This window comes from Callorhinus ursinus, unplaced genomic scaffold (genome assembly GCF_003265705.2).
Source record: "Callorhinus ursinus isolate GAN/ISIS: 27379988/994484 unplaced genomic scaffold, GSC_fseal_2.0 scaffold55, whole genome shotgun sequence".
Classification (NCBI taxonomy): Eukaryota; Metazoa; Chordata; class Mammalia; order Carnivora; family Otariidae; genus Callorhinus; species Callorhinus ursinus.
In genome coordinates, this window is record NW_027397117.1 from 3,473,812 (window position 1) to 3,494,211 (window position 20,400).

At 57.8% G+C, this 20,400-nt stretch overlaps 1 protein-coding gene across 8 annotated transcripts in view; it reads left to right on the top strand.

Moving 5' to 3' along the window:
* The window catches only part of CLIP2 (CAP-Gly domain containing linker protein 2), a 69,982-nt gene that overhangs the window by 18,819 nt on the left and 30,763 nt on the right, over nt 1-20,400 (top strand). For all 8 annotated transcript variants that reach the window (XR_012375705.1, XM_073884209.1, XM_073884211.1 and 5 more), the window contains one exon: nt 14,000-14,559. Coding sequence is in view for 7 of the 8 variants with exons in the window: in XM_073884209.1 (XP_073740310.1) it covers nt 14,000-14,559 (560 nt within the window). In the remaining variant the exon portion in view is untranslated. The remainder of the gene's footprint in view (nt 1-13,999; nt 14,560-20,400) is intronic.

Consider the following 20,400-nt stretch of genomic DNA (forward strand, 5'->3'; position numbering starts at 1 on the left):
TGTCTGGCTGTAATCCCTTTCCGGCACCGATGCACGCTTTATGCATGCCGTTCCTTTTCCCGCTCCCCCTGCTTGGGAGGCAGGTCCTACTGCGGGCTCCGCGTAGGGGTGAGAAAGTGGGGATCCGGGTGGGCATGGCACTGGGCCCAAGGTCACTCAGCCAGGATTCAACCTCCAGCCTCCACCCGCCTCCCCGCCCTCCCGTGTTCCCTTCCAGGGTCTGGGATTGTCCTAGCGAGCCAGCCCCATCTTCTCACCAGCCTTCTTGTCTGCCACCCAGAACCATGTCCTTTGGCCTTTCCGCCCCTGACCCCTCGTCGTCCTGCTGGTGGGCAGAGGTGGGGGCTGGGTGCCCGGGCTGGGCGTGAGGGACAGCTCTTAGCTACATGCTCTTCTGAAGTTGAGAGTAAGGGAGCCCACAGTGGAATATTCAGGAAGTTTGCCGCAGAGGTAACATTGCCTGTCTCTTAACCCTTAGAGGCAACCGTTATTTTGGTTTCTATCCTTCTACTTTTTTTTTTCCTACCTGCTTGCAATCATGCTGCATATACAACTTGAAAATCTGTTTTTTTTCCTTCTAATACGATCAAGTGGGTTTTTCCTCATCATTTTTAATGGCTGTAAGGTATCCAGTCCATCCAACAACTATAAATCAAAGGCCTGCTTTGTTGACACAGTCTTCACCACCAGAGCACTCGTTCTGAGCAAAACCAGAAGTGGGCCTAGCCCTCCCTCGGGGCTGCTGGTCTGGCGGGGGACGTGGAGTGTCATGAGATCCTAGAACTGGGGCCTGATCAGGTCTGGGAGTTCAGCCCCGAGGAGGGGACAGGTGAGTCGAGGTCCAGAGGGTGATAGTCTGTTAGTTGAAGAAGGGAGGGTGTTCCAGGCAGAGGAAACAGCATGTGCAAAGGCCCAGTGGCAGAAGAGCACATGGCATATATTGGGGAGCTCAAGAAAGAGAGTGTGGCTGGCGTGTGGCCAGTGCCAAGTGTGCTGGTGAGAGAGGGTGGGCGACAGTGGGGACAGCTTGGGGGCTGTCCAGGGCATTTCGCTTCCGTTGTAATAACACTGGGAAGCCATCGGAGAGTTTTAAATCAAAAGGAATATGATAAAAAAGAATTGGAAACGTGTTCTTAACTCATTCTCTGCAGTTGGGGATGACCGTTTCCTATTTTTCCACTTTGATAAATGACGCTGTGATGAATGTCTTTGGGCACAAATCCTGGCTTTGATTACCCTCCAGCCAGCAGCAGGGTAAGACACCGTCCATCTCATCTGATTGGTACAGAAGTTTGGAGAGACAGAAAAATAGCCAGGGGCCAGATTAGGCAATCGGGGCCCTGGGTGGAGTCAAGGAAAGTCTGAGCCAAAGGTATAGACAGCTGGCAGAACCAGGGCCTTGGCAGAGTCAGACAATAAGGCTGGGAGGGTAAGGAAGCTGTGTGGTGTGGCCCCTGGGCAGACTTTTGCAGGCAGGCTTGTCCAGAACAGTCCCATTAGAGGCCCAGACTTCCTTTCCATTGTGGCAAATCCTCCTTTACTCATGACATTACTGAGCAATGGGAAGAGGCCAGAGAGAGAAAACACAGGGGAAAGGATGTTCTGTGTGGACAGAATGAGTGGTGCAAAGGCCCTGAGGCAGGGATGGACCTGGTTTGTGAGAGAAGGAAGGAAGACAAGTCTGGGTAGAGAGGAGTGTGAAATGAGGTTGGGGAGGGTGGCGGAGGCAGATCATGAAGGGCAGGGGTTCGGGTTGGTTTTCGGGGTGACCGGCGCTGTTGGAGGGTGTTAGCAGAGGAATGGTTGGACACTCACGTCCCTCAGCTCACTGTGTGGAGAACGGGTTGTGGGGTGAGGAGCCCAGTGAGGAGGCATGTGGCCCCCCAGGTCGGGAGGCCTGCACTCGCTGCCTGGGCTAGGGGAGGTCAGAAGGCCGACCACCAAGAGTGGGCCATCAGGGAAGACTTCTCAGAGGAAGCGGGGATGAGCTCAGCCTCAGGATGGAAGGAATGTGAGTGTGGAGAGGGGGAGGGCCTGCTGGCAGTGGAGGAAGTGCATGGGCAAGGGCACAAAGGGAGGCTGAGCTGGGTCCAGTGGGGGTCGTGTGGCCACTCCCCGGGAGAAGGTCACCAGCCCGACCCGACCCTCCTGTGTCCTGGAGAGAGCTCCGTCGCACCTTCTGGGTTTTGTCCTCATTGCTCCCTCCCCGATCAAGAGGGGCCTGAATTCTGGCTCTGATCCCGCCCTTAATGCCCCTTCTCACTGCCCCTGCTGTGGGACCCTGGAAGAGGGACTTAACCTCTCTGAGCCACAAATGGGATCCGGAGAGTTAATGAGCGCCAAGTGCCTGCAGGTCCAAAACTCACGAAGGACTCCTTTCGTTTCCTTTCCCCGTCCCTCCATAGTGCCATTACAGAAAGTTTTGCGAGTGATAAAAGCAGCAGCCACCACCCTTCTGCTTAACCTAATCACAGCCACCACTGTGCTAGAGCTCCTTCCGGTCTTTTCTCCTATGGCACATGACCGTTGGCAGCGGTTCAGTCGTGGGCCGTGCCCAGGTCTGTGTCTCACCGTGGCGCGTCTTACTGCCTTCCGTGGGAAGTGTCCCCCTGACCTGAACTGCTGCAGTGTCTTCGCCGTCCTCTGTGTGACCTGATGCTTGCTTCCCCTCAGGGTGGGGGCTGTGGGGTCTGACTCTGCCTGGGGCCCCCCACATCCCCCCCACCCTGCAGGACTGTTCCAGAGAGAGGAGGTGCCACTCCGTGAATGCCCGATTGATGACAGAGCCACACCCCCGTGCCCGCTGCGGCATCTGGGCTTTGGGTCCCCCTCCCTCCGCCTCTGGCAGGTCCCAGCAAGACTTCCAGGCGGCGGGGAGGGAACAGAGAGCCCAGAGCAATTGGCCTGGCGAGAGGAGGAAGGAAGATTTCTGAGGCCCACAGCGGCGGCTTTTGTCCCTGCTCTGCTCCGGGTCTCAGAACCAGAGTCTCTGGAGAGGAGGAGGGGCAGGTGGAAAGACCAGAGGTGGACAGGGTCACCCCCCTCCCGCCCCCCGCCGGCTCCTCGGGCTCCCTCACCCACCCCATGGCTCTGGCCATCTGCTGTCCGAGGTGCAGGACGCGCCCACCCCTGTAGGAAGCCAGGACCCTGCGTGAGGGGCACTGGGGCCCCAGAGGTGGGTCTGGTGGAGACTGGAGCCTGGGAGTGATGGGGGGGGTGCGGCAGCAGCAAGAAGCAGGCTCTGCTCTGGGAATCGGGGCAGTGGCTGTCTCCCAAAATGTGAGCTCAGCCTCCGGGCAGAGGGTCTGGCCCAGGGCCGGGCCTGGCCCAGTGCCCCTGCCCCCCACCCTGTGGGGACGGAGGGGGGCTGCGTCAGTCCCCAGAGCTGGGACATACAGGAAGCGGCAGGAACAAGGGGCTGTTGGAGGGGAACTGTCGTACTGGAAGGTGGCCCAGAGGTGGTCAGAGTGGCAGGTGCGCAGGAGGGCCGTCTGGGACCCACCAGTGCGCAGAGGCTTGTGAGGTCGGGGGCAGCCCCGCCGGGCAGGTTGGAGCCCCCCTGGAGGCTGCTTCAGGTCAGGCCGTCACGGAGGCTCTTGCTCAGGAGGTGACACTGGTACAAAGATCTGAGTGACAAGCAGCAAGCAGCCCAGCCGAGCTGGGAAGAGCATCCAGGCAGAGGGACTAGTGGCTGCAAAGGCCCCGAGTCTTGAGGTGTCTGCGGGTCAGAGCATGGCTCGAGTGGGCAAGCAGGGAGTGTCGGGAACAGGCCTGGGGCAGGCGCCGGGGCCCCAGTGGGGAGCTGGCACCGGGGGCCGCCAGGGGTTTGGAATCCATCCTGGGCCTGAGGGAGGAGAAGGGGGTCCAGGCTTCCAGGCCAGCGCAGGGTCCACCACTGCCCCGCGATGGTGGGCAAGAGGGGACGGCAGCAGGCTGTGAACAGGAGCCCTCAGCCCTCCCCCGGGGTCTGCTTCTGGGGCCTCAGGTGGAGGCAGGCCAGGCCAGGTAGTGGGGGTCCCTCCTGGCCCCAACGAGAATGGGTGACATGGGGAGGACTCAGGGCTGCCGGGCCAAGGGACAGACACAGGGCACTGCCGTGCTCCCTCTGCCCCTCCCCCAGGGCAAGCAGGTCCTCGAGGGGCCCCTCCCCTCCCCCCGGCGCTGTGGTCCGGCCCCAGAGGTGTCCCATTTACGAGGGACGGTGTTTGACCCTCTCTGCTTCACCAAGGTGTCTTACCATGCTGCTTCTCTTGAACCACCCAGGGAGAGAACTGTTCTTTCCATTTTCAAGCTGACAAATCTGAGGCTCAAGCTGTCAGCTGAGTTGCCCAGAACAGTAGGGCCAGAGAGTGGCGGGCCTGGGGTGGAGGCTCAGGTGGCCTGGGTGTGAAGCTGGCTCAGGCCACTGGCACCTACCGCCCTGTGCAAGGGTGGGGTGGCTGGGACCCTCAGTTGGTGGGGAGGCTGGGACCCCTGGTTCAGTCCTGTCCTGGGCAGGTGGCAGGTGGGAAGAGTGATCGGTTCTCATTAGGCTGGGCACAACTGTCCCCCAAATTGCCTATGGCCTTTCCTCATGCTGGGGACCCAGGGCATGGAGGTCAAGGATGAGTGTGCACGGGAGATCCCCCTTCGGGCAGGGAGTAGGCCACTCGGGGCAGGGTCCACCGCCTGTGTCATGATCCCCCAAGGGGCCTACACAGGGCTGGTCCCAGTGCTTTTCCGTTCTGGCTTACGGAACTGGGGCCCAGATGCCCCCCGTACCCGGTGGGCACTCCAGACCCGGGAACCAGCTCGATGTGCCCCACCTGGGACCCATACAGCTGGAGCAGGCCTCTAGTGTTAGACACGGGCCCTATCCTACCCCACCCCCTGGAGGGTGATGTCTTTCACCTTGGTACCCCGCTGCCTGGGAGGGCAGGTGGCATCACCCCCATTTCCAGTGACTTGGCCCAGCTGCCGTGCAGACGTGGGCAGAACCAGGACAGACTTCCAGCCATTGCCCCTGAAGAGCCTGCACGAGCCCCAGGCAGCACCCCACCCCCTTCAAGGTCAACTTCTCCGCCCCTCCTCCCCTAACCACATCCTAAACTTTTTAATGGCATCAGGAGGGGGAAAGCCAAGCTGAGCATTTCTGTGGCTGGACTGCAGAGCAGGTGGGGGGCAGGGCAGCCTCCTAATGTTCCTGACGTCGCCTGGTATTGATCTGGGGGGCAGGGGCCCATCTGCCAGTGCCTGCCTGCCAGCCGTGGTGTGGCTGGAGCAGGGCTTCTCCATGGGGAGCTGGCTCTGCTCTTTCCAGGGTAAGCCTCACACTCTCTCTCCTCCTCGGTCCCAGCCTGAGTGTGCTGGCTGGGGGCTCTGTCCTCCTGGTTTGGGAGTAGGGGGAAACGGAAGGGGACTTCTGAGTCCCATTTGGCTCAGGAAGGATGCCGAGCTGTCCTTGGGACGGGGCCCACCCCGGAGTGGACTGATAGAAGGTTCCTTCTTCAGGGGTTTTGGGCTGGAGACAGCAGAGCAGGGGGACGCCGGGCCTGTTGTGGCCTCGGGGGGTGGGCCCTGCTGTGGTCTGGTGGGCCCCGGGGTGGATTCAGTTGCTGATCAGGAGGACTGACTGGAGAGTGGACCAGGCTGGGGGATGCACTGTAGGAAAGCCAGCTCCCTTGAGGAATGCTATGGGGACCCGGTCCCTTCCTTCATGACCTCTGCCTTCAGCACCTGCTAGGGACAGGAGGGGGCTTAGAGCAGAAGGCTGCTTTGGGGTTCGTGGTGCATTTATGTATGTTGCTCTGGGGCCCCCGAGGAGGGGAGGTCAGGGTCGTGCCCAGTCTGCATTTCAGCCTGGTCGTGGGCTCCAAGGACGGAGAGGGGAGTCGGTGTGGGCTCCCCTTCCCAGGGCTTGCATTCTGAGTGGGACTCGGATGGGTACCCCAGCAGCCTGGGAGGCGGGCTGTGCGAACCAAGGGAAATCGGAGTCCTGCGGAGTGGCTGTGCCAGTGAGGGGTGTTGGAGCTATTCTGAAGGACAGGCGGGGTTTCCTTGGGTGACACAGAGAGGAAGATGCCAGGGTGACCATTCTATCTGGGACAGCCTTTGTTTATGTCTGTGGTTTTGGCATGACACCGTATTGATAGCACCTCCCTTCTCTTCAAGGTGTCTGGTTTGGGATGACGAATCATGTGGTCACCTTCTTTATAGCCCCTCCTACGAGGTCGGGGTGCTCATCAGCACGTTAAAGCCTCTGACAAGTCCTGCAGCAAAAATAACCCTAACTTTGTTTAAGCTGCTATTTCTCAAGCTTGCTGGAATTTGGAGATTATTTGTTTTCATAATACCTATTAATCCCCTGTGGAATTAATGTTCTGTGGAACATTTAAGGAAGGACTTGCTTCCTTGAGGGGCTGGGTCTTAGCATACGCACGCTTTTTTTCCCCCTCCGGCCTTCAAGGACAGAGGGCCAACTTCATTACACACTTCAGTTCAGAGCATATCGTCACTGTGAGCCCCTGCAAGGCCCCTCTTGTGTTTTGTAAAATTGATACCTTTTTATCGTGTTCCCTGCATCCAGGCATCTGTGTCCATGTGTCCGAGTCGGGACACTCTTCAGCCCTGCTTTCTGACCAAGTATCACATCAGAAACACCTTTCTGTGTAACCTGGAAGAATTATTTTTTAAAAAGTTGCTTAAGGGGTGCTTGGCTGGCTCAGTTGGTAGTGTGTGTGACTCTTCATCTCAGGGTTGTGAGTTCGAGCCCCATGTTGGGTGTAGAGATTATTAAAAAAAATAAAACCTTAAAAAAAAAGTTGCCTAGGGCGCCTGGGTGGCTCAGTTGGTTAAGCGACTGCCTTCGGCTCAGGTCATGATCCTGGAGTCCCGGGATCGAGTCCCGCATCGGGCTCCCTGCTCAGCGGGGAGTCTGCTTCTCCCTCTGACCCTTTTCCCTCTCGTGCTCTCTATCTCTCATTCTCTCTCAAATAAATAAATAAAATCTTTGAAAGGCTTGACCATAATTTATGTAATGCTTCCCTCTTTGGGGGCACTTAGGTTCAGGTTTTTTTTTTTTTTTTTTAGTTTTTTTTTTATTTTAAGTAATCTTTACACCCAATGTGGGGCTTGAACTCACAACCCTGAGATCAAGAGTCGCACTCTCTACTGACTGAGCCAGCCAGGCACCCCCAGGGTTTTTTTTGTTGTTTGTTTTGTGAATGATAAGACAGTGAGTCCGTTTTTTTCTGTCTAAATTATTTCTTTGGGAAATGGACCAAAGATTCCATTCCCTATTTTCTCCTATTAAAAATATTGTATTTTTTTTTTAAGATTTTATTCATTTATTGGAGAGGGAGAGCATGGGAGAGCACAAACAGGGGTAGGGGCAGGCAGAGGGAGAGGGAAAAGCAGGCTCCCCGCTGAGCAGGGAGCCCCATGCAATGCGGGGACCCTGGGATCATGACCTGAGCTGAAGACAGACACTGAACCAACTGAGCCACCCAGGCACCCCTATTGTATTTCATTTTTATGACCTTTTTTTAACAAAGGAACACAGGCTTCTTCTAAGAGTCTAAGGTTAACCTAGAAAGTTTTCCCTGTCTAGAGTTGAAATGACCCAGGTGGGGAGTGAGGATGTGAGTGGGTTCGTGTTTAGGGGGTCTCCTGGATGTCTCTGGAGGGGGGTGAAGCAGGGCAGGGGGTGCTGGAGGCTGGGAGAGACTCTTCTGTAGGCTGCTGTGGCAGGTGGTGTGAAATCTCCCCGGCCTGCTATCCGGAGGGACCTCTGGGACCCTAGAGGGAGGTGTGCATTTCAGTTATTTCTCCTGTGGAATTGCTAGATCTGATGAATAACTGGATTGGGGGCCACGGTGAGGAGAAGGAGCAATGAGGATTTGTGGTCTGAGTAAATGGATGTTGGGGGACTGCACCCCTAACTGGGGAGTACAGAGGAGGAGCTCTTGGAGGGGGGGTCACTGTGGTCTAGAACATCAAGTGTGAGGTCCGAGGGGACATCCAGAAGGAGGCAGCAGCGGGAAGGGTGGGTCTGGCGGCCAGGGACGGGATCAGGACTGGAGTGAGCAATGGGGGCCCAACTTCTCCATCTTTCTCTGTCACTTGGATCTTTTACAAGGGGAATGCATTAGTGTCTTTAAAACAGCAGGGACGTGGCAGCATATAAGCAACAGCTCAAGGTGCAAGAGTGGGTTGGATTGTGGGGGGCGCACAGTGTAGATCAGGGCTCCCCAGGTACTGACCACGGGAGGAGGACATCCCTCCTGCCTCTCCCCCCCCCTGCCCCCCGCATTAGAGGTGGGTCAGAGACTTGGTGCTTCTCTGTCTTCTCTCCTCTCTGTCATTTAGCGGGTCTGTCGAGAATTCTGATGGGTTTTAGACTGGCCACCTGTGCAGGGTTTGGGCTGGACTGGGACTAGCTGTGTGCTGCCTGCTCCCGAGAACCAGCGCTGAAATTGTCAGGAATTTTACAAGCCAGATGTTAAACACGGCCTTGACTTAAAAAACTAGATCTTACCAACTTGCAATTTAATAAATTCTATTAAAAACATAGGTAGTAAATACTCAAAACTCATAACTTCTAGTCGTACTTACAGTAGTATTTATGCCACTAAAATAGTGCTGTTTTACCAGTGGTCAGATTTTATAGTATCTGTGTTTTTGAGGTTATTGCTCTATGGTGGAAACACTATATAATCTCTTTCTAACTCCGTGTTCAGTGTGACACCACGCTGGTAGCTTGAAATTGACCACGGTGGGACAATTTTTGGAAATGGGCAAACGCTATAAATCAGGGTTATTATTTTTCTCCTGGAGAGCTAATTGGTAAACCTTTACCAGCAGCCCACTGGCTGGAACACAGGACCACCAGGGTGGGCAGGGGTGGAGGAGGCAGAGAGGAGTCCTGTCACGGGGGCACGGGGGGCCTTGAGGGGGGGGGGGGCAGCAGAGCGGGGGGGCAGGGGGACCCTCGAGGCCCGAAGGAGCCCAATGCAATGCAGTAAGGAGGCCATGGGGACCTCCCTGGGCAGTGTCCACATTGGGAAGTGGTCAGAGGGACTGGGAAGCAGAGTCTTGTTGCTGGTGGAGGAAGCCGCTTCCTTCTAGACACAGCTGGATGGAAAAATACCCAGGGCCAGAAGAGCAAAGGACCAAGTAATGTCTTAATACAGTCCCACTTGAGTTTGTTTGTTTTTTTTTTTTAAGTATGCAGTCTGTGTATGCACGTCTACGCACCGGATAAAGTCTGGAGAAACATAATCCAACATATTAATTGTAATTGTGTTTTTTTGGTGGAGCTATAGGTGCTTTTATTTTTTTTTTTTTTTTTTTTAAATCAGTAACTCTGCTTTCTGATTTTTCTGCAGTGGACATGGATGATCTGTGTAGTCTAAACATTTGAATAGGAGAAGAGCTAGTTGGCTGGGAAGGACAGTGGGTGGCCGCAGGAGGGGTGTCAGTGGGGGAAGCTGTTATTTTGAGAGCTGGGGGTGTTTGTGGCACGCATGGACAGCCAGAGGGGGGACAGGCGAGAGGTAGTGGGGAGGCGGGTCCCTGGGGAGACCAAAGGGGGATAGAGGTTTGCTTCCAAAAGGAGAAGAACTTAGCTCTCCTGTAGAAACATGGGGCAAACAGTGGGCTCAGGGAGGTACAAAGGTTAGGTGGGGGTGGACGAGGTGAACCAGGAGCTGCATGGAGGGAGCCTCTGCCCTAGACGGAAGGAATGGGACCGATTCTCTGCTGCTCGGGGTTGTGAAAAATCCGTGCACCAGCGCAGAGCCATGGTGGCCCCTCCTTCTGGGAGCGGGACCAGCTCTGAGCAGGCAGCTTGCATTGAGGGCCTGCCAGCCTGGGTGCTAGAGTGGAAACAGGGCCCTCCTGAGCGTCTGTTCAAGTACGGGGGGTGGGGGCAGGCGTACATGGTGAAATACGGGATAAATCTCTGGAAGGATGATGGAGGGCGTGGAGGGCGATGCAGGTGGACTGGCTTTTAAGAGAAGCAATCAGGGAAGGCTTCTCTGAGGAGGTGAGGAGTGAGCTGTGTGATTGTCAGGGCAGAGGTTCTGGAAGGCACTCGCACCCCCGTTCACAGGGAGCCTTCTCTCCCCAGCCCCAGGCCCCCATGGATCTAGGTTCCTCCCCATCAGGGAGGTGGCCCTCTGAGTTGTTATCTGTACCCCACTTCCTTGCCGGGCCCCCGTTTGGCCGTGCCTGTGGTCTCCAGTGTCTGACCCTGGATGCTCGGAGAACAGGGTCCCTGGCAGCTGAGATTCGGCCCGTCCCCGCTTCCCCGGGCAGGGTGGGACCCAATCCCCTGCAGGGGGAGGAGGGGTGGGTGCATTCTCCCCCGGCCCCCTGCCGCTCCCCCCCCCCCACTGCAGCAGGCCACCAGCTGCCGCCACCCCACGCTAGGCCCCTCGGCCTTGTTCTTCAAAGTCCTGCTTTGAACTTGAAACCGGCAGTAAATTCTCTCGTGCCTGAAGTCTGGGGAAGGGACCAAGCGCTCAAGAGAGGGTTAAGTTTCTTGCTCTTTGCTTTCTTGGGGGCTCACTGGGCCAGGCTGCTCCATGCCAGGCGTGGGGGGGAGGCCCAGGCCCTGCCCTCGGGGCTTCGGGGCCCCGGGGGTGTGACGGGGGAGCCGCCCAGGTCTGGTGGCTCTGAGAGAACAGGTGGGACGGGAGACCATCGGGTCCCAGCTGTTTCTGTCTCAGCCCTTTGTCGTCCTGCGGGGAAACAGGCCCGGACAGGGGAAGGGGCTTGGCCAGGCCTGGCCCCACTGTTACTAATGGCTCCCTGGAGGGCACGGGGCTCTGTCCCGCTTTTCCTTGCCTTCCCGAGCCCAGGCCTCCAGAGGCTTCCCAGCACAAGTCGGGCATTTGACGAGGGTTTGTCCCTGTGAGGCTGGGGCAGCTGAGGGCACCGAAGAGGAAAAATGAAGCAAAGCCCCTCAAGCGCGGTCGCCGCGGGCTTGCGACCTGGATTTGAGCAGCTGTTGGAACAACTGGTCTCTGGGCCTGTGACCCTGGTAGGGGCGGGGCAGAAAGATTACCTGAGCGTCTGCCTGGCCCGGGACAGCTGGGGAGGGGGACAGCTGGGCGGGCAGCTTCTCGCCAAGAATAGCCACGCTGGGTCCCCCTCGACCTGGGACCCTCCTCTGAGCTCCAAGCAGAGAGACCAAGTAGGCACAGGTGCTTACCTGCGCCAGAGCTGCCCAGGTCAGTTCGCAGACATCACAGAGCCCTGGGGCACAGGGAAGTGTTCTAGAAACGGAGTTGGGAAGGGCCCGTGCCATGCACGCGAGCATGGGGGGAGCTGACAAGGGGGAGGGCTCTGAGCCAGACCAGGTGGGCCTGACACCTGCCTGGGTACCTTTGCACAAGAGTCATGACCCCTGCTTCCTAATCTGCACAATAAGAATATAATGCAGAGAAAGTGTCCAGTCCGTCGAGGGCTGGGGCGCTGGTACCTCATAGATGGTAGCTGCAATCTTAATAACCACAGCATTGGCCCCCTGTTGATGGACCCCGCGGCTCCTTGGGCGGCGTTACGGGTGGGCTGGGCCATCTTTTCATTTGTGGTTTTCTCCACCTAGGACTGCTTTTCAGAGCAGCTCTTCCTAAAGAAGGTACCCGCCTCATCTGCGGGGGGTGGACAGGGTTCCCAGATCCCTGCAGAGGCTCCTTATAGTATAGGATTGTCCTAGATCAGGACTGAGGGCCCCCAGGAGTTCAGCCCAGGCACAGGGGACCAGCAGGACAAAGTCTGTGAGCTGGTGATTATTTTCTGTGGTTTATACCACTTGCAGAGGGCTCAGCCACCCGCCTCGCTTTTACCTGGGGGTAGAGCCCCTTGCCCGAGGTCATCGGAACCTGCCTGGAAGACTTTCTTCTGCCTCCTAGGACTCTTTGTGGTTTTTAATTTTTTTTTTTTTAATTGTTGAGTCTTTGTGTAAATCATTCTCATTGAAAGAACACCAGGCAGGGCTCACTGTGCGCTCGTATGGGCCAGGCACTGAGAACAGCCCAGAACCAGGGTGCAGGTGAGGAGGAGCCCCAGGTGGGGCTAGGAGCTGCTGGCCTCTGGGGCTCTGGGGCCTGCTCCCTCAGCCAGCATGGCCTCTGCCTGGTGGGATCTCGGGGGTGGCAGAGAGCCTCGGGGGCCCCCCCACCCAGGGGTCTTCTCTAGATGGAGTGAAAGATGAGCTTGTTCCCTACTTGTAAGGAACTGCAGGGTTTGGCCAGATTCTGGAAAACGGGTCCATTCAAGGGAGCCCAAGGGATTGGGGGTGATTATAGTTTGAGGCTTCGCATGGCAGGTGCTTAGTGCCCGTTGTTTGGTTTGACTTTGTGCCCTACACCAAGAGCTGGAGGCCTGTGGCCGGTGGGCTCTGGTGCCTCTTGCCTGGGAGCCTCGGTGAAGTACCTGATCTCTCCAAGCCTGTTTCTTCCTCTCTCAATCAGACAGAACAAAATTATTTCATAGGATTAACCGGGAGGGTTGGATGAGCTCCTGTAGGTCTGCCTCTTAGCGCAGAGCATCAGTGAATGGCTGTGATCTCTGTGGTTGTCAGTCAAGTTCGGCAGCAAAGCCTGTTGATCTCCCAGCTCCCAGCTGAGCGATCCCCTAGGTCAGGACCCCCATCCCGGTGGCCAAGGCCCTGGGTGCCACGTGCTTGCCTGTTACCGCTGCCAGGGTCCCAGGGTCCCGGAGAGAGAACCCCGGTGCTTGGTCTCCTATGTCCAGCTTGTCCCTGGAGTTGTTTGGCTTCCCAAGCCCCCAGAGGGTCTGGCTTCCAGGGTTGAGACACCATTCTGCCAGGCCTGGGCTTCTTGGCCTTGGCTGAGAGGAGGATGCTGGTGGGGGCCACGGACCTGCGGCCCTGGGAGGGACTAGAAACAGGCAACTCTGTTAAGGGTGTGGTAGTATCTGCTGGTCTCCCGTCCCCCATCTCTGTTTCATACACGCTTCAGCCTCTGGAGTCTAGAAGGATGGGGCCTTCTCTGTCTGATGCTGCTTCTGGCGGGAAGCGGGGGCAGGGCAGCCTCCAGACCTCCCGGTGTGAATGGGCAGGCTTCCTGAGCCCCATTGCGCAGGAGGTCCCCCGTGGGGCCCAAGAGCCAGATAACACATGAAGTACAAAGCGCGAGCGCTCAAGCCCTGCTTTGTCTTTTATGAGTGACCTTGAGCTAGTGGCTTCCCTTCCCTCCCACTTCCTCATCTGTAGCCTGTCAGAGCCCAGGCCCGGGAGGCAGGCTCCTTTCCTGGGTTTGAGTCCCGATTCTGCTCTGTGGCCTTGAGCAAGGCTGTTACCTCTCGGAGCCTCAGGGTCATGCTTCCTCTAATGAGGGCCTGGGCCAGCGCACCCCTCGGCCCAGAGAGCCTAGAGTTTAGCCCTGGGAGTGTCGGCAGAGACGGGCTTGCCTCGCACACACCTCTGCCCCCCACTTTTCCTGCTCTCTGCAGCTGCAGCTCAGGGAGGGGAGACTCTGGAGTGGAGTAAGATGGTTTTCTGGCCCCTTCCTTGGCCCGAGGTGTCTGTGGTTGTCACCAGCTGTCCAGGAACAGTCTGAGAGCCTTTTGTGGGGCCCCGAGCTGACTGGGGCAGAGGGGTGGGGGAGACACAGAGACCACTCATAAGATCTAAGGCCCACCTGGGGTCGTGGCTGGTGTCAGGTTAACAGCCAGGGGCTGGGGCCCACCGGGATGGGGAGTGGCAACTTGGAACCCTCGAGAAGGAGTTCATTCATGGCCCTCGATTTTGAGTGATCCTGAGCAGTGAAAGGTGTTGCTCCCGAGGAGGCACTTTGCTGAGCTTTTGAATCCTTGGAACCTGCCAGGAGGGGTTGGGAGATAGACAGGGAGAGACCTCGGGTCACCCAAGGCGCCACGGCCAGCCACGCCTGCCTCAGTTTCCCCACCCATGAGCCAGCGCAGACACCCACCTGTGCCCACTCAGGCCCTGACCGTTTCCTCTCTCTTCCCCCACCCCCACCCCCGACAGGCTCCCCCCTGCACAAGCAGGTCTCTGGCCCGGTCACTGCCACCGCCGCTGCCCCCGCCCCCGCCGAGAAGCCGGGCCCCAAGGCGGCCGAGGTGGGCGATGACTTCCTGGGGGACTTCGCGGTGGGCGAGCGGGTGTGGGTGAACGGCGTGAAGCCTGGCGTGGTGCAGTACCTGGGCGAGACGCAGTTCGCGCCGGGCCAGTGGGCCGGCGTGGTGCTGGATGAGCCGGTGGGCAAGAACGACGGCGCAGTGGGCGGCGTGCGCTACTTCGAGTGCCCGGCCCTGCAGGGCATCTTCACGCGGCCCTCCAAGCTCACCCGGCAGCCCACGGCCGAGGGCTCGGGCAGCGACGCGCACTCGGTGGAGTCGCTCACCGCCCAGAACCTGTCGCTGCACTCGGGCACGGCCACACCGCCGCTCAGCAGCCGGGTCATTCCGCTGCGGGAGAGCGTCCTCAACAGCTCTGTCAAGACTGGGAACGAGTCCGGCTCCAACCTCTCGGACAGCGGTTCCGTGAAGCGCGGTGACAAGGACCTGCGCCTGGGAGACCGCGTGCTGGTGAGTTCCTTCCCCTCCACCCGCCCCCCACCACCGCCCCGCCTTCCCTGCAGGCTGGACCCCGGAGGGGAGGCCGGATGGGGAGTTGGGGGGCTCGGGCGGGGTCCAGGCTGGGGCACTCAGGCCTCATCAGAAGCACAGAGTGACCAGGGACGCAAGTAAAGTGAGCTCTGGAGACTGTTGCTGTGTGATCCTGGGCAAGTGTCTTAACCTCTGTGAGCCTCAGTTGTCCCACCGATAAAATGGGTTGAGATGCGAGAATACGTGCCTGTTAACGCTTGCTGATATCCCCCAATGATCCAGCCCACCAGCGTGGATGCACCAGGCCTGTACTGGAAAAGGCTGAGGACGGGAGCGCTCAAGATCCTCGGCCCTGTCACACCTAATCCGCTGTGACGCAGGGATCGCTGTTGCTGTGGGGGAGACAATTGGGTCACTGGAGCCAGGGGGACCACCAGCTGAGTCTTCCTGCGAAGGACCCCTCTTCTCTGGTGGTCCCTGGCATTGGGGCCAGGTTGCAAGGGGGCAGTGGTCCCCAAATCCTTCTGAGTCTGGATCCATACTTCCCGAGTCTGAACGAGGCGGTGCTTCCCTGTCATCTGCTGTGGCCAGGCCTGGGCTGGGGGTGGCAAAGTGATGATCGGACGGGGTCTTGTCCTGCTTTGCCAAGTCCAGAGCTGGGGTGGCCCCCCCCCAGAACCACAGTGTTGGGAAGGAGAGAATAACACATGGGACAGTCCCAGAAGGGGGTCTGGTGGGCTCGGGTGTGAGGAACCACTGTGAGGTAGTCAGGTGGGGGGAGAGGTCCCTATGTTTGTCAGAGAATCTTCCTGGGGGACAGTGCCGACCATATGCCGGGAGCTCCAAGGCTGAGTGGGGAAGGGCCCATTGTGGGGACCGCAGGAGGTTATCGCTGCCTGGGATTCTCCCTCCCTACCCCGAGGACCTCACTTAAGGCCGAGGCTCCCCCTGGAGGCTCCTGGGAAGAGCATTTGGGCTGGGGCAGGGGGACTCGAGGAAATGTTTACGGCCATTGCCTTGTTGGATCCTCAAGCCCACACTGTGATGTAATTTTTATCCCCACTTTGTGGACGGAGACACTGAAGCTCAGAGAAGTTTAAGAACTTGTGTAGTAACTTGCCAAGATGCAAACCAGCCCCCGAAGCCTGCCTTCCTGAGTCTCTCTACCCTGGTGATCTGTCTGGGGTCTACCCTCCCACCCCCCCGCCCTGGGCCGGTTTGCCAGCCTGCTTCCCTGTGGACAGAACCACCCGCTGCGGTGATCTGGTGGTGGACGTGGCCAGACCTGGTCCCCCTCCTCTAGTGGCTTATAGTCCATGAGGGGATAGAGACTGTGATCCATGTGATTGCAGACATCAGTGTTTCCTTGTGAATCTGGATAAGTGCCATGAAGAAACACAATGCTCTGAGAGCCCATCACGGAGGCTTGACCTGGTGGTAGGCATCTCCAAGGCCCGGTGTTAGGACTGAGATGCAGGGAATGAACTAGAGAAATAGAAGAGTAGCGGGGCTGAGCCAGGAGCAAGCGAGCTGGGGCAGAACAGTGCCCACGAGGCTGGCGTGCACTGACCCTGCAAGGTCTGGGGCCGGGGTGGAGGGGGTTTGCTCTGTTTGCAGAGGGAGCTATGGGAGGCTCTGTGCAGCAGCGTGAGCAGATCCATGCTTTGAGCTCATCTGGCTGGCTGCTTTGCGGGGACAGGATGGGAGGGGCCAGGAGTGGAGCAGGGGAATGTCCGGGGGCTGCTGTGGGACAGGGGAGGCTGGACTCTCAGGGTCTGGTTAGTGTCACGTAAGTGCCCTGGTGGTGGTCTGCAACCTCTTTGGGGGAGGAAGTGGAGGCTGCGGGGGTGGTTATTGGCCAGCTCTGGTTGGTCCCCAGGCTGGGGGAGCAGGGAGGTTGAACCCCAGTTTGATCCTGTCTGGAACTCCCCTTGCTCCTGCTCCCCCTTCAGCGGGTGGGAACTGGACATGCAGGGCAGGGGGCATACAAGCCTGCATGAGGTGGGCATTGCTCTAGAAAGGTCTGCCAGGCCCTACCCCATCAGCAGGGCTGGCAGCAGCCAGAGCAGACAGGCCCTGTTGACGTCCCACTGCTTTCTTGGGGGTGTTGCTCACCCCGGGCACTGTGCCCAGCACTTTCTATACCTAGTCCTTTTGGGTCCTGCCCGCTGCTTTAGAAGGTGGGAATTACCCTTCCATTTTACAGATGAGAAAACAGCTCAGCCCTGGATCACACAGCCTGCCCAGGGTCACGCAGCCGGGAGGCAATAGACCGTTCATTCCTCTATTTATACTCATCAACTGTGGCTGCCCTAGAAGCAGGGTATCCTTGGATTCTGGGTGGGGGAGAAGAACTTGAACATGGGGTTTGTTTCTGCCGGGCGGATGGAGCCCCACACGGCCCCCCATCCCACCCGAGTCTGCAGCTTCTCTAGGGTTAGTCCTGTAGCCCGGTCCGCTGCTCACTGCCAGGATCCAGCTGGCCTGGCCGACCCCCCAGCTGGCTGCTGCCCCCCCCCCACGCCTGCTGTAGACACCTGCCACATCACCTTCCTGTCCCTACCCTGCCCTTTAGAAAAGTATAGGCTGGATGCGGGACTAGAGAGGCCGGAACTCGTTTGAGGACAGGGACTCTAGGAAAAACAATACCCCCAAAAAATATTGCTTTGCGCATTTTCTAAATCCTGTGATCCTGTACATGCATAATCAGGGCCCTTCCCAGGGACTTGGAAACGGCTGGTGTAGAAGCTCTTAGCTTCACCAACTATACAACACCAGTTTCTGAACGGGGTCAAAGGCTTGAGCAGTGTTTATGTTCATTAAGTTGCACTGTTCTTCAAAGATACCTATGGATCCTGGTTTCACTGGGGCCTCAATGCTACCTCCTGAGGTCCATGTACGAGTTAAGACCTCCTTGGTCTCACTGCACTCCCCACCCAGGTCCCAGCACCCCCAGAGGCTCCCATCTCACCTGGGATAAAACCCACCTGCCTTCCCACAGCCCCTGGCCCCTTGTGACCCACCTGCCCACCATCAGATGACCCGGCTTGCCTTCCCTCCATCCTGGCCGGGCCCAGCTGCACTGGCCCACTCTCCTTTCCTCCAGTGTCCCAGGCCAGTCCCTGCGCCGGGGACACTGTCCCCCAGGGCTTCCCACAGCTCGCTGTCCCACTTCCACTAGGCTCTGCTTCATGGGCTCTTGGAGGTAGAGGCCTCTGATGTCACTCTGCCTAGCCCCTGCCAACCACCTGGATTAAGAGCATTTATTCCCTTCCTCCTCCACGGCCTGTTTCCTGCCATGGCCGGGAGCCCCACATGGCTGTGCCCCCAGTGCCTACTGGAGCCAGGAAGGCGCTGGAACGTACCTGCTGCATGAACGACTCAGGGCCCCCCTGGGTGGTCCCGAGCCAGAGGGGCACCAGGGGCGCCATGTCGGGGTTCCACAGGCTAGTTGAGCCCCAGCTTCCCCTCACTGGTTGCTGTTGAGTTCTGCAGAGGACCCCCGAGGGTTGCCCACCTCTGTCCCCTCCACTCCCCAAGAGCGACCCATCTCCCCAGCCAGCCTTCTTCCTGCCAGCACACCCCCATCCCTGCTTCTGCACACTTCCACCCCAGCACCCCGGCAGGAGCCGCTCCCACGAGCCCCTCGCTGTACCATCAGCAGCCCTGTAAGGGGGGCCGGCTTGTCCCCCGCATTCTGATGGCAGAGCTGGACAGCTCTGGGGCCCTGTCCTCTCACCCTGATTGGCTGCAGAGGCGAGCGTTTTAAGTGAGTCACCAGTTTGACTTCCTCAGAGGAAAGTCCCCGAGAAACAGATGAACTCAGTCTGCCCCCCCCACCATTGCTCTGTGAGACCCCGGACCTTAGCTGGTGCTTGGCCCAGGCCAGCAAGGACTCTGGGCCCTGAAAACCCACAGGAGGTAGAAAAGGGGAGGCCTGGGACTCCTCCCTCGGGAGGCTGGGGCTCGGGGCACGTTGGGGGTGGATGCGAGGGAAGAGTTCTCTTAGCGAGCATCAGGAGCTCTCCTGCGGTAGGTGAGTGGATAAATAAACTGCTCCATCCAGACGAGGAAATGTTCTTCGAGGCCATCAAGATAGGAGCTATTAGGGGATGCGTGGGTGGCTGAGTCGGTGAAGCGTCTACCTTTGGCTCAGGTCATGATTCCAGGGTCCTGGGATCAAGCCCCACGTCGGGCTCCCTGCTCAGCGGGGCGCCTGCTTCTGTCTCTCTCTCTGCCCCCCACCCTGCTCGTGCTCTTTCTCAAATGAATAAAATCTTCCAAAAAAGCGCTATCAAGCCATGAAAAGACACGTGGGGACCTTAAATGCAGATTGCTCGGGGTCAGAAGCCCGTCTGAAAAGGCTCCATACGGTGCTTTGATTCCAACTATTGACATTCTAGAAAAGCCCAACTTTGGGACGGTAAAAAGATGAGCGGTTGCTATGGGCTGGGGGAAGGACAGGTTGAACAGGTGCAGCACAGAGGAGTTTTAGGGCAGTGAAACTACCCTGTATGATCCTATATCGGTGGATACTTGTCATTATACATTTGTCAAAACCCCCAGAACGTCTACCACCATGAGTCAACCCTGATGTCAACTGTGAACTTTAGTTCTTTTTTTCTTTTTTTAAAGATTTTATTTATTTATTTGACCGAGAGAGACACAGCGAGAGAGGGAGCACAAGCAGGGGGAGTGGGAGAGGGAGAAGCAGACTCCCTGCAGAGCAGGGAGCCCGATGCGGGGCTCGATCCCAGGACTCTGGGATCATGACCGGAGCCGAAGGCAGACGCTTAACGACTGAGCCACCCAGGCGCCCCTGAACTTCAGTTCTTGATCACATGTCAATACTGGTTCCTCACTGTAACAAATGCACCACACTAACGCAAAGGGTTAATAGGTGGGGACGGCGGAGGGGAAGGAGGCGAGTGGATATTATGGGAACGCTCTGTATTTTCTGGTCACATTTTCTATAAACCTAAAATCGCCCCCCAAAATCCATTAATTTTCTAGTAAATTGAAAGCTAAATAAACAAAGTAAGAAAAGATTAAAATATAAGAAATAAAAGAGAAGAGGCAGATCCTTAGTCTGGAGGGGTGGGGCCTGCCATACCCAGGTGGAGTCCTGGTGAGTGATCACTGCAGCATCTCGGGGCCCGCAGGGAGACAAGGGTCCCAAGGTTGTGCTGACCTGGCTGGAGGGTCAGCACCACACCCATCCCTTCTGGAAGCCTTTCCACTGTTTCTTGCCTTGCTCTCACCTCTGTGCGGATACCTGCCTGGCTCCGTTGTGCTATAGGAGGGAGGAACGAGGGAAGGATTGGGGCCCGGAGGCCGCTGCGGACCGAGGGTGAAGCAAAGCCTCCTTGGGCCCACCAGGGGTTGGAAGTGGACTCTCAGCCACAGAGCCGCCACCTGGGGTAGTGGGGATCTGGGACAGTGGGGTCTGGTCGTTATGCCCAGCCAGGATTGAAGAAGCAGGAGAGGGAAGCCCACTGGGCTCCACCACTCACAGACCACTCTGAACCTCAGTCTCTTCATCTGGGAGTGCGGTAAAGCTGCCCCCCCCCCCACACACACAGAGTTGGGAGGTTTAGGACTCATGTCTTCAGTATGCCCAGCACACAGTCCGTGTGGGAGCAGAGGGAGTTTTGATTGGCGAGCTGGTCCACGGGAGGCCTACTGTGGGGGTGTCAGAGGAGGTACCTTTGAAGTTCAGACAAAAGCCATAGATCAACATGCACGTTCGCTTTTTCCTGAACCTGCCCTAGAACGGCAGGGAAGGGTTTTGTTTTTGTTTTTTTTAAAGCCTCAAGGACA